Source organism: Scyliorhinus torazame, chromosome 14, assembly GCF_047496885.1.
Source record: "Scyliorhinus torazame isolate Kashiwa2021f chromosome 14, sScyTor2.1, whole genome shotgun sequence".
Taxonomy (NCBI): domain Eukaryota; kingdom Metazoa; phylum Chordata; class Chondrichthyes; order Carcharhiniformes; family Scyliorhinidae; genus Scyliorhinus; species Scyliorhinus torazame.
In genome coordinates this window covers 223,501,367-223,514,801 of record NC_092720.1, presented here as the reverse complement: position 1 = coordinate 223,514,801, position 13,435 = coordinate 223,501,367, and the positions used below count along the sequence as shown (strand labels likewise).

General features: G+C 53.7%; 1 protein-coding gene across 1 annotated transcript in view; it reads left to right on the top strand.

Annotated features, from left to right (window-relative positions):
* LOC140390576 (N-acetyllactosaminide alpha-1,3-galactosyltransferase-like) overlaps positions 1-13,435 on the top strand; it is a 108,158-nt gene that overhangs the window by 93,535 nt on the left and 1,188 nt on the right. The window contains 1 exon segment of the mRNA XM_072475774.1: positions 12,896-13,434. Within this exon segment, the coding sequence (XP_072331875.1) occupies positions 12,896-13,434 (539 nt within the window).

Here is a 13,435-nt window from a genome sequence, read left to right as displayed (position 1 = left end):
AATCCCCAAACTAATCCCACTGCCCCGCTCTCTCCCCATAGCCCTGTATCAATCCCAAACTAATCGCACTGCCCTGCAATCTCCCCATAGCCCTGTGTCAACCCCAAACTAATCCCACTGTCCCCCTCTCTCCCCATATCCCTGTATCAATCCCAAACAAATCCCACTGTCCCGCTCTCCCCATTGTCCTGTATCAATCCCAAACTAATCCCACTGCCCCACTCTCTCCCCATAGCCCTGTATCAATCCCAAACTAATCCCACTGCCCCGCTCTCTCCCCATAGCCCTGTATCAATCCCAAACTAGTCCCACTGCCCCACCCTCTCCCCATAGCCCTGTATCAACCCCCAAACTAATCCCACTGCCCCACTCTCTCCCCATAGCCCTGTGTCAATCCCAAACTAATCCCACTGTCCCACTCTCTCCCATAGCCCTGTATCAATCCCAAACTAATCCCACTGCCCCACCCTCTCCCCATAGCCCTGGATCAATCCCAAACTAATCCCACTGCCCCACTTCCTCCCCATAGCCCTGTATCAATCCCAGACTAATCCCACTGCCCCGCTCTCTCCCCATAGCCCTGTATCAATCCCAAACGAATCCCACTGCCCCACTCTCTCCCCATAGCCCTGTATCAATCCCAAACTAATCCCACTGCCCCACTCATTCCCCATCGCCCTGTATCAATCCCCAAAATAATCTCACTGCCCTGCTCTCTCCCCATAGCCCTGTATCAATCCCAAACTAATCCCACTGCCCACTCTCTCCCCAGAGCCCTGTATCAATCCCCAAACTAATCCCACTCTCTCCCCATAGCTCTGTGTCAATCCCAAACTAATCCAACTGCCCCACCCTCTCCCCATAGCCCTGTATAGATCCCAAAATAATCTCACTGCCCCACTCTCTCCCCATATCCCTGTATCAATCCCAAACTAATCCCACTGTCCCACTCTCTCCCCAAAGCCCGTATCAATCCCGAACTAATCCCACTGCCCCACCCTCTCCCCATAGCCCTGTATCAATCCCCAAACTAATCCCACTGCCCCACTCTCTCCCCATAGCCCTGTATCAATCCCAAACTAATCCCACTGCCCCGCTCACGCCCCATAGCCCTGTATCAACCCAAACTAATCCCACTGTCCCACTCTCTCCCCATAGCCCTGTATCAATCCCAAACTAATCCCACTGCCCCACCCTCTCCCCATAGCCCTGAATCAATCCCCAAACTAATCCCACTGCCCCACTCTCTCCCCATAGCCCTGTATCAATCCCCAAACTAATCCCACTGTCCCACTCTCTCCCCATAGCCCTGTATCAATCCCAAACTAATCCCACTGCCCCACACTGTCCCCATAGCCCTGTATCAATCCCAAACTAATCTCACTGCCCCACTCTCTCCCCATAGCCCTGTATCAATCCCAAATTAATCCCACTGCCCCACTCTCCCCATAGCCCTGTATAAATCCCAAACTAATCCCACTGCCCCACTCTCTCCCCATAGCCCTGTATAAATCCCAAACTAATCCCACTGCCCCGCTCTCTAACCATAGCCCTGTATCAATCCCAAACTAATCCCACTGCCCCACTCTCTCCTTATAGCCCTGTATCAATCCCAAACTAATCCCACTGTCCCACTCTCTCCCCATAGCCCTGTATCAATCCCAAACTAATCCCACTGCCCCACCCTCTCCCCAGAGCCCTGGATCAATTCCAAACTAATCCCACTGCCCCACTCTCTCCCCATAGCCCTGTATCAATCCCAAACTAATCCCACTGCCCCACTCTCTCCCCATAGCCCTGTATCAATCCCCAAAATAATCTCACTGCCCTGCTCTCTCCCCATAGCCCTGTATCAATCCCAAACTAATCCCACTGCCCCACTCTCTCCCCATAGCCCTGTATCAACCCCCAAACTAATCCCACTGCTCCACTCTCTCCCCATAGCCCGGTATCAATCCCCAAACTAATCCCACTGCCCCGCTCACTCCCCATAGCCCTGTATCAATCCCAAACTAATCCCACTCTCTCCCCATAGCCCTGTATCAATCCCCAAACTAATCCCACTGTCCCGCTCTCTCCCAATAGCCCTGTATCAATCCCAAACTAATCCCACTCTCTCCCCATAGCCCTGTATCAATCCCCAAACTAATCCCACTGCCCCGCTCACTCCCCATAGCCCTGTATCAATCCCAAACTAATCCCACTCTCTCCCCATAGCCCTGTATCAATCCCAAACTAATCCCACTGCCCCACTCTCTCCCCATAGACCTGTATCAATCCCAAACTAATCCCACTGCCCCGCTCTCTCCCCATAGCCCTGTATCAATCCCAAACTAATCCCACTGCCCCACTCTCTCCTTATAGCCCTGTATCAATCCCAAACTAATCCCACTGTCCCACTCTCTCCCCATAGCCCTGTATCAATCCCAAACTAACCCCACTGCCCCACCCTCTCCCCATAGCCCTGGATCAATTCCAAACTAATCCCACTGCCCCACTCTCTCCCCATAGCCCTGTATCAATCCCAAACTAATCCCACTGCCCCACTCTCTCCCCATAGCCCTGTATCAATCCCAAACTAATCCCACTGCCCCACTCTCTCCCCATAGCCCTGTATCAATCCCCAAACTAATCCCACTGCCCCGCTCACTCCCCATAGCCCTGTATCAATCCCAAACTAATCCCACTCTCTCCCCATAGCCCTGTATCAATCCCCAAACTAATCCCACTGTCCCGCTCTCTCCCCATAGCCCTGTATCAATCCCAAACTAATCCCACTCTCTCCCCATAGCCCTGTATCAATCCCCAAACTAATCCCACTGCCCCGCTCACTCCCCATAGCCCTGTATCAATCCCAAACTAATCCCACTCTCTCCCCATAGCCCTGTATCAATTCCAAACTAATCCCACTGCCCCACTCTCTCCCCATAGCCCTGTATCAATCCCAAACTAATCCCACTGCCCCGCTCTCTCCCCATAGCCCTGTATCAATCCCAAACTAATCCCACTCTCTCCCCATAGCCCTGTATCAATTCCAAACTAATCCCACTGCCCCACTCTCTCCCCATAGCCCTGTATCAATCCCAAACTAATCCCACTGCCCCGCTCTCTCCCCATAGCCCTGTATCAATCCCAAACTAATCCCACTGCCCCACTCTCTCCCCATAGCCCAGTATCAATCCCCAAACTAATCCCACTGCCCCACTCTCTCCCCATAGCCCTGTATCAATCCCCAAACTAATCCCACTGCCCCGCTCTCTCCCCATAGCCCTGTATCAATCCCAAACTAATCCCACTGCCCACTCTCTCCCCAGAGCCCTGTATCAATCCCCAAACTAATCCCACTGCCCCGCTCACTCCCCATAGCCCTGTATCAATCCCAAACTAATCCCACTCTCTCCCCATAGCCCTGTATCAATCCCCAAACTAATCCCACTGTCCCGCTCTCTCCCCATAGCCCTGTATCAATCCCAAACTAATCCCACTCTCTCCCCATAGCCCTGTATCAATCCCCAAACTAATCCCACTGCCCCGCTCACTCCCCATAGCCCTGTATCAATCCCAAACTAATCCCACTCTCTCCCCATAGCCCTGTATCAATTCCAAACTAATCCCACTGCCCCACTCTCTCCCCATAGCCCTGTATCAATCCCAAACTAATCCCACTGCCCCGCTCTCTCCCCATAGCCCTGTATCAATCCCAAACTAATCCCACTGCCCCACTCTCTCCCCATAGCCCAGTATCAATCCCCAAACTAATCCCACTGCCCCACTCTCTCCCCATAGCCCTGTGTCAATCCCCAAACTAATCCCACTGCCCCGCTCTCTCCCCATAGCCCTGTATCAATCCCAAACTAATCCCACTGCCCCGCTCACTCCCCATAGCCCTGTATCAATCCCAAACTAATCTCGCTATCCCACTCTCTCCCCATAGCCCTGTGTCAATCCCAAACTAATCCCACTGCCCCACTCTCTCCCCGTAGCCCTGTATCAATCCCAAACTAATCCCACTGCCCCGCTCTCTCCCCATAGCCCTGTATCAATCCCAGACTAATCCCACTGTCCCGCTCTCTCCCCGTAGCTCCGTGTCAATCCCAGACTAATCCCACTGTCCCACTCTCCCCCCATAGCCCTGCATCAATCCCAAACTAATCCCACTGTCCCCCTCTCTCCCCATAGCCCTGTATCAACCCCAAACTAATCCCACTGCCCCCCTCTCTCCCCATAGCCCTGCGTCAATCCCAAACTAATCCCACTGCCCCACTCTCTCCCCATAGCCCTGTATCAATCCCCAAACTAATCCCACTGCCCCACTCTCCCCCCATAGCCCTGCATCAATCCCAAACTAATCCCACTGTCCCCCTCTCTCCCCATAGCCCTGTATCAACCCCAAACTAATCCCACTGCCCCCCTCTCTCCCCATAGCCCTGTGTCAATCCCAAACTAATCCCACTGCCCCACTCTCTCCCCATAGCCCTGTATCAACCCCAAACTAATCCCACTGCCCCGCTCTCTCCCCATCGCCCTGTGTCAATCCCCAAACTAATCCCACTGTCCCCCTCTCTCCCCATAGCCCCGTATCAATCCCAGACTAATCCCACTGCCCCACTCTGTCCCCATAGCCCTGTATCAATCCCCAAACTAATCTCACTGCCCCACTCTCTCCCCATAGCCCTGTATCAATCCCCAAACTGATCCCACTGCCCCACTCTCTCCCCATAGCCCTGTGTCAATCCCAAACTAATCCCACTGCCCCACTCTCTCCCCATAGCCCTGTATCAATCCCCAAACTAATCCCACTGCCCTGCTCTCTCCCCATAGCCCTGTATCAATCCCAAACTAATGCCACTGCCCCACTCTCTCCCCATAGCCCTGTATCAATCCCCAAACTAATCCCACTGCCCTGCTCTCTCCCCATAGCCCTGTATCAATCCCAAACTAATCCCACTGCCCCGCTCTCTCCCCATAGCCCTGTATCAATCCCCAAACTAATCCCACTGCCCTGCTCTCTCCCCATAGCCCAGCATCAATCCCAAACTAATCCCACTGCCCCGCTCTCTCCCCATAGCCCTGTATCAATCCCCAAACTAATCCCACTGCCCCGCTCTCTCCCCATAGCCCTGTATCAATCCCCAAACTAATCCCACTGCCCCGCTCTCTCCCCATAGCCTTGGATCAATCCCAAACTAATCCCACTGCCCCGCTCTCTCCCCATAGCCCTGTATCAATCCCAAACTAATCCCACTGCCCCGCTCTCTCCCCATAGCCCTGTATCAATCCCAAACTAATCCCACTGCCCCGCTCTCTCCCCATAGCCCTGTATCAACCCCAAACTAATCCCACTGCCCCGCTCTCTCCCCATAGCGCTGTATCTATCCCAAACTAATCCCACTGCCCCGCTCTCTCCCCATAGCCCTGTGTCAACCCCAAACTAATCCCACTGCCCCACTCTCTCCCCATAGCCCTGTATCAATCCCAAACTAATCCCACTGCCCCGCTCTCTCCCTGTAGCCCTGTATCAATCCCAAACTAATCCCACTGTCCCGCTCTCTCCCCATAGCCCTGTATCAACCCCAAACTAATCCCACTGCACCGCTCTCTCCCCATAGCCCTGTATCAATCCCCAAACTAATCCCACTGCCCCGCTCGCTCCCCATAGCCCTGTATCAATCCCAAACTAATCCCACTGCACCGCTCTCTCCCCATAGCCCTGTATCAATCCCAAACTAATCCCACTGCCCCACTCTCTCCCCATAGCCCTGTATCAACCCCAAACTAATCCCACTGCTCTGCTCTCTCCCCATAGCCCTGTATCAATCCCAAACTAATCCCACTGCCCCACCCTCTCCCCATAGCCCTGTATCAACCCCCAAACTAATCCCACTGCCCCGCTCTACCCGTAGCCCTGTATCAATCCCCAAACTAATCCCACTGTCCCCCTCTCGCCCCATAGCCCTGTATCAATCCCAAACAAATCCCACTGTCCCGCTCTCCCCATTGTCCTGTATCAATCCCAAACTAATCCCACTGCCCCACTCTCTCCCCATAGCCCTGTATCAATCCCAAACTGATCCCACTGCCCCGCTCTCTCCCCATAGCCCTGTATCAATCCCAAACTAATCCCACCGTCCCACCCTCTCCCCAAAGCCCTGTATCAACCCCCAAACTAATCCCACTGCCCCACTCTCTCCCCATAGCCCTGTGTCAATCCCAAACTAATCCCACTGTCCCACTCTCTCCCATAGCCCTGTATCAATCCCAAACTAATCCCACTGCCCCACCCTCTCCCCATAGCCCTGGATCAATCCCAAACTAATCCCACTGCCCCACTCTCTCCCCAAGCCCTGTATCAATCCCAGACTAATCCCACTGCCCCGCTCTCTCCCCATAGCCCTGTATCAATCCCAAACAAATCCCACTGCCCCACTCTCTCCCCATAGCCCTGTATCAATCCCAAACTAATCCCACTGCCCCACTCATTCCCCATAGCCCTGTATCAATCCCCAAAATAATCTCACTGCCCTGCTCTCTCCCCATAGCCCTGTATCAATCCCAAACTAATCCCACTGCCCACTCTCTCCCCAGAGCCCTGTATCAATCCCCAAACTAATCCCACTCTCTCCCCATTGCTCTGTGTCAATCCCAAACTAATCCAACTGCCCCACACTCTCCCCATAGCCCTGTATAGATCCCAAAATAATCTCACTGCCCCACTCTCTCCCCATATCCCTGTATCAATCCCAAACTAATCCCACTGTCCCACTCTCTCCCCAAAGCCCTGTATCAATCCCGAACTAATCCCACTGCCCCACCCTCTCCCCATAGCCCTGTATCAATCCCCAAACTAATCCCACAGCCCCACTCTCTCCCCATAGCCCTGTATCAATCCCAAACTAATCCCACTGCCCCGCTCACTCCCCATAGCCCTGTATCAATCCCAAACTAATCCCACTGTCCCACTCTCTCCCCATAGCCCTGTATCAATCCCAAACTAATCCCACTGCCCCACCCTCTCCCCATAGCCCTGAATCAATCCCCAAACTAATCCCACTGCCCCACTCTCTCCCCATAGCCCTGTATCAATCCCAAACTAATCCCACTGCCCCACACTGTCCCCATAGCCCTGTATCAATCCCAAACTAATCCCACTGCCCCACTCTCTCCCCATAGCCCTGTATCAATCCCAAATTAATCCCACTGCCCCACTCTCCCCATAGCCCTGTATAAATCCCAAACTAATCCCACTGCCCCACTCTCTCCCCATAGCCCTGTATAAATCCCAAACTAATCCCACTGCTCCGCTCTCTCCCCATAGCCCTGTATCAATCCCAAACTAATCCCACTGCCCCACTCTCTCCTTATAGCCCTGTATCAATCCCAAACTAATCCCACTGTCCCACTCTCTCCCCATAGCCCTGTATCAATCCCAAACTAATCCCACTGCCCCACCCTCTCCCCAGAGCCCTGGATCAATTCCAAACTAATCCCACTGCCCCACTCTCTCCCCATAGCCCTGTATCAATCCCCAAACTAATCCCACTGCCCCACTCTCTCCCCATAGCCCTGTATCAATCCCAAACTAATCCCACTGCCCCACTCTCTCCCCATAGCCCTGTATCAATCCCCAAAATAATCTCACTGCCCTGCTCTCTCCCCATAGCCCTGTATCAATCCCAAACTAATCCCACTGCCCCTCTCTCTCCCCATAGCCCTGTATCAACCCCCAAACTAATCCCACTGCTCCACTCTCTCCCCATAGCCCGGTATCAATCCCCAAACTAATCCCACTGCCCCGCTCACTCCCCATAGCCCTGTATCAATCCCAAACTAATCCCACTCTCTCCCCATAGCCCTGTATCAATCCCCAAACTAATCCCACTGTCCCGCTCTCTCCCCATAGCCCTGTATCAATCCCAAACTAATCCCACTCTCTCCCCATAGCCCTGTATCAATCCCCAAACTAATCCCACTGCCCCGCTCACTCCCCATAGCCCTGTATCAATCCCAAACTAATCCCACTCTCTCCCCATAGCCCTGTATCAATCCCAAACTAATCCCACTGCCCCACTCTCTCCCCATAGACCTGTATCAATCCCAAACTAATCCCACTGCCCCGCTCTCTCCCCATAGCCCTGTATCAATCCCAAACTAATCCCACTGCCCCACTCTCTCCTTATAGCCCTGTATCAATCCCAAACTAATCCCACTGTCCCACTCTCTCCCCATAGCCCTGTATCAATTCCAAACTAATCCCACTGCCCCACCCTCTCCCCATAGCCCTGGATCAATTCCAAACTAATACCACTGCCCCACTCTCTCCCCATAGCCCTGTGTCAATCCCAAACTAATCCCACTGCCCCACTCTCTCCCCATAGCCCTGGATCAATCCCAAACTAATCCCACTGCCCCACTCTCTCCCCATAGCCCTGTATCAATCCCAAACTAATCCCACTGCCCCACTCTCTCCCCATAGCCCTGTATCAATCCCCAAAATAATCTCACTGCCCTGCTCTCTCCCCATAGCCCTGTATCAATCCCAAACTAATCCCACTGCCCCACTCTCTCCCCATAGCCCTGTATCAACCCCCAAACTAATCCCACTGCTCCACTCTCTCCCCATAGCCCTGTATCAATCCCCAAACTAATCCCACTGCCCCGCTCACTCCCCATAGCCCTGTATCAATCCCAAACTAATCCCACTCTCTCCCCATAGCCCTGTATCAATCCCCAAACTAATCCCACTGTCCCGCTCTCTCCCCATAGCCCTGTATCAATCCCAAACTAATCCCACTCTCTCCCCATAGCCCTGTATCAATCCCCAAACTAATCCCACTGCCCCGCTCACTCCCCATAGCCCTGTATCAATCCCAAACTAATCCCACTCTCTCCCCATAGCCCTGTATCAATTCCAAACTAATCCCACTGCCCCACTCTCTCCCCATAGCCCTGTATCAATCCCAAACTAATCCCACTGCCCCGCTCTCTCCCCATAGCCCTGTATCAATCCCAAACTAATCCCACTGCCCCACTCTCTCCCCATAGCCCAGTATCAATCCCCAAACTAATCCCACTGCCCCACTCTCTCCCCATAGCCCTGTATCAATCCCCAAACTAATCCCACTGCCCCGCTCTCTCCCCATAGCCCTGTATCAATCCCAAACTAATCCCACTGCCCACTCTCTCCCCAGAGCCCTGTATCAATCCCCAAACTAATCCCACTCTCTCCCCATAGCTCTGTGTCAATCCCAAACTAATCCAACTGCCCCACACTCTCCCCATAGCCCTGTATAGATCCCAAAATAATCTCACTGCCCCACTCTCTCCCCATATCCCTGTATCAATCCCAAACTAATCCCACTGTCCCACTCTCTCCCCAAAGCCCTGTATCAATCCCGAACTAATCCCACTGCCCCACCCTCTCCCCATAGCCCTGTATCAATCCCCAAACTAATCCCACAGCCCCACTCTCTCCCCATAGCCCTGTATCAATCCCAAACTAATCCCACTGCCCCGCTCACTCCCCATAGCCCTGTATCAATCCCAAACTAATCCCACTGTCCCACTCTCTCCCCATAGCCCTGTATCAATCCCAAACTAATCCCACTGCCCCACCCTCTCCCCATAGCCCTGAATCAATCCCCAAACTAATCCCACTGCCCCACTCTCTCCCCATAGCCCTGTATCAATCCCAAACTAATCCCACTGCCCCACACTGTCCCCATAGCCCTGTATCAATCCCAAACTAATCCCACTGCCCCACTCTCTCCCCATAGCCCTGTATCAATCCCAAATTAATCCCACTGCCCCACTCTCCCCATAGCCCTGTATAAATCCCAAACTAATCCCACTGCCCCACTCTCTCCCCATAGCCCTGTATAAATCCCAAACTAATCCCACTGCTCCGCTCTCTCCCCATAGCCCTGTATCAATCCCAAACTAATCTCACTGCCCCACTCTCTCCTTATAGCCCTGTATCAATCCCAAACTAATCCCACTGTCCCACTCTCTCCCCATAGCCCTGTATCAACCCCAAACTAATCCCACTGCCCCACCCTCTCCCCAGAGCCCTGGATCAATTCCAAACTAATCCCACTGCCCCACTCTCTCCCCATAGCCCTGTATCAATCCCAAACTAATCCCACTGCCCCACTCTCTCCCCATAGCCCTGTATCAATCCCCAAAATAATCTCACTGCCCTGCTCTCTCCCCATAGCCCTGTATCAATCCCAAACTAATCCCACTGCCCCACTCTCTCCCCATAGCCCTGTATCAACCCCCAAACTAATCCCACTGCTCCACTCTCTCCCCATAGCCCGGTATCAATCCCCAAACTAATCCCACTGCCCCGCTCACTCCCCATAGCCCTGTATCAATCCCAAACTAATCCCACTCTCTCCCCATAGCCCTGTATCAATCCCCAAACTAATCCCACTGTCCCGCTCTCTCCCCATAGCCCTGTATCAATCCCAAACTAATCCCACTCTCTCCCCATAGCCCTGTATCAATCCCCAAACTAATCCCACTGCCCCGCTCACTCCCCATAGCCCTGTATCAATCCCAAACTAATCCCACTCTCTCCCCATAGCCCTGTATCAATCCCAAACTAATCCCACTGCCCCACTCTCTCCCCATAGACCTGTATCAATCCCAAACTAATCCCACTGCCCCGCTCTCTCCCCATAGCCCTGTATCAATCCCAAACTAATCCCACTGCCCCACTCTCTCCTTATAGCCCTGTATCAATCCCAAACTAATCCCACTGTCCCACTCTCTCCCCAAAGCCCTGTATCAATCCCAAACTAATCCCACTGCCCCACCCTCTCCCCATAGCCCTGGATCAATTCCAAACTAATCCCACTGCCCCACTCTCTCCCCATAGCCCTGTGTCAATCCCAAACTAATCCCACTGCCCCACTCTCTCCCCATAGCCCTGGATCAATCCGAAACTAATCCCACTTCCCCACTCTATCCCCATAGCCCTGTATCAATCCCAAACTAATCCCACTGCCCCACTCTCTCCCCATAGCCCTGTATCAATCCCCAAAATAATCTCACTGCCCTGCTCTCTCCCCATAGCCCTGTATCAATCCCAAACTAATCCCACTGCCCCACTCTCTCCCCATAGCCCTGTATCAACCCCCAAACTAATCCCACTGCTCCACTCTCTCCCCATAGCCCTGTATCAATCCCCAAACTAATCCCACTGCCCCGCTCACTCCCCATAGCCCTGTATCAATCCCAAACTAATCCCACTCTCTCCCCATAGCCCTGTATCAATCCCCAAACTAATCCCACTGTCCCGCTCTCTCCCCATAGCCCTGTATCAATCCCAAACTAATCCCACTCTCTCCCCATAGCCCTGTATCAATCCCCAAACTAATCCCACTGCCCCGCTCACTCCCCATAGCCCTGTATCAATCCCAAACTAATCCCACTCTCTCCCCATAGCCCTGTATCAATTCCAAACTAATCCCACTGCCCCACTCTCTCCCCATAGCCCTGTATCAATCCCAAACTAATCCCACTGCCCCGCTCTCTCCCCATAGCCCTGTATCAATCCCAAACTAATCCCACTGCCCCACTCTCTCCCCATAGCCCAGTATCAATCCCCAAACTAATCCCACTGCCCCACTCTCTCCCCATAGCCCTGTATCAATCCCCAAACTAATCCCACTGCCCCGCTCTCTCCCCATAGCCCTGTATCAATCCCAAACTAATACCACTGCCCCGCTCACTCCCCATAGCCCTGTATCAATCCCAAACTAATCTCGCTATCCCACTCTCTCCCCATAGCCCTGTGTCAATCCCAAACTAATCCCACTGCCCCACTCTCTCCCCATAGCCCTGTATCAATCCCAAACTAATCCCACTGCCCCACTCTCTCCCCATAGCCCTGTATCAATCCCAAACTAATCCCACTGCCCCGCTCTCTCCCCATAGCCCTGTATCAATCCCAGACTAATCCCACTGTCCCGCTCTCTCCCCGTAGCTCCGTGTCAATCCCAGACTAATCCCACTGTCCCGCTCTCTCCCCATAGCCCTGTATCAATCCCAAACTAATCCCACTGCCCCACTCTCTCCCCGTAGCTCCGTGTCAATCCCTGACTAATCCCACTGCCCCACTCTCCCCATAGCCCTGTATCAATCCCAAACTAATCCCACTGCCCCGCTCTCTCCCCATAGCCCAGCATCAATCCCCAATCTAATCCCACTGCCCCGCTCTCTCCCCATAGCCCTGTATCAATCCCAAACTAATCCCACTGCCCCGCTCTCTCCCCATAGCCCTGTATCAATCCCAAACTAATCCCACTGCCCCGCTCTCTCCCCATAGCCCTGTATCAATCCCAGACTAATCCCACTGTCCCGCTCTCTCCCCGTAGCTCCGTATCAATCCCAGACTAATCCCACTGTCCCCCTCTCTCCCCGTAGCTCCGTATCAATCCCAGACTAATCCCACTGCCCCACTCTCTCCCCATAGCCCTGTATCAATCCCAGACTAATCCCACTGCCCCACTCTCTCCCCATAGCCCTGTATCAATCCCAGACTAATCCCACTGCCCCACTCTCTCCCCGTAGCTCCGTGTCAATCCCAGACTAATCCCACTGCCCCACTCTCCCCATAGCCCTGTATCAATCCCAGACTAATCCCACTGTCCCGCTCTCTCCCCGTAGCTCCGTGTCAATCCCAGACTAATCCCACTGCCCCACTCTCCCCATAGCCCTGTATCAATCCCAGACTAATCCCACTGTCCCACTCTCTCCCTGTAGCTCCGTATCAATCCCAGACTAATCCCACTGCCCCACACTGTGTCAATCCCAGACTAATCCTGCTCTCTCCCCGTAGCTCCGTGTCGATCCCAGACTAATGCCTCTACTTCCCCATCTTGTCCACCAGCTACATTGACAGGTTCCTGAAAGACTTCCTGGAGACGGCGGAACAGCACTTCATGAGGGGACAGCGGGTGATCTATTATGTCCTGGTGGACAATGTCAGCAAGGTGCCCGCCCTGAAGCTGTCTCCTGAACGTACGATGACGGTGCTCCACGTCCCCAAGTTCTCTCGCTGGCAGGACATTAGCATGATGCGGATGGGGCAGATCAGCACCCTCATCCAGGAACGAATCCGGCACGAAGTCACCTACCTCTTCTGCCTTGATGTCGACCTTCTGTTTGTGGGGCACTTCGGGCCCGAGGCTCTGGGAGACCTGGTCGCTCAGCTGCAAGCTGGGGTTTACCCGAATGCGCCCAAGTCTTTCACCTTCGAACAGAGGCCCCAGTCAGCAGCCTACATCGCGCCGGGCCAGGGAGATTACTATTATCACGCAGCACTGTTTGGAGGCAGGCCAGAACTTGTTTACAATCTGACCCGGGCCTGCATGGCGGGAGTATCCAAGGACAAAGTCACGGGCATCGAGGCAGTCTGGCATGAGGAGAG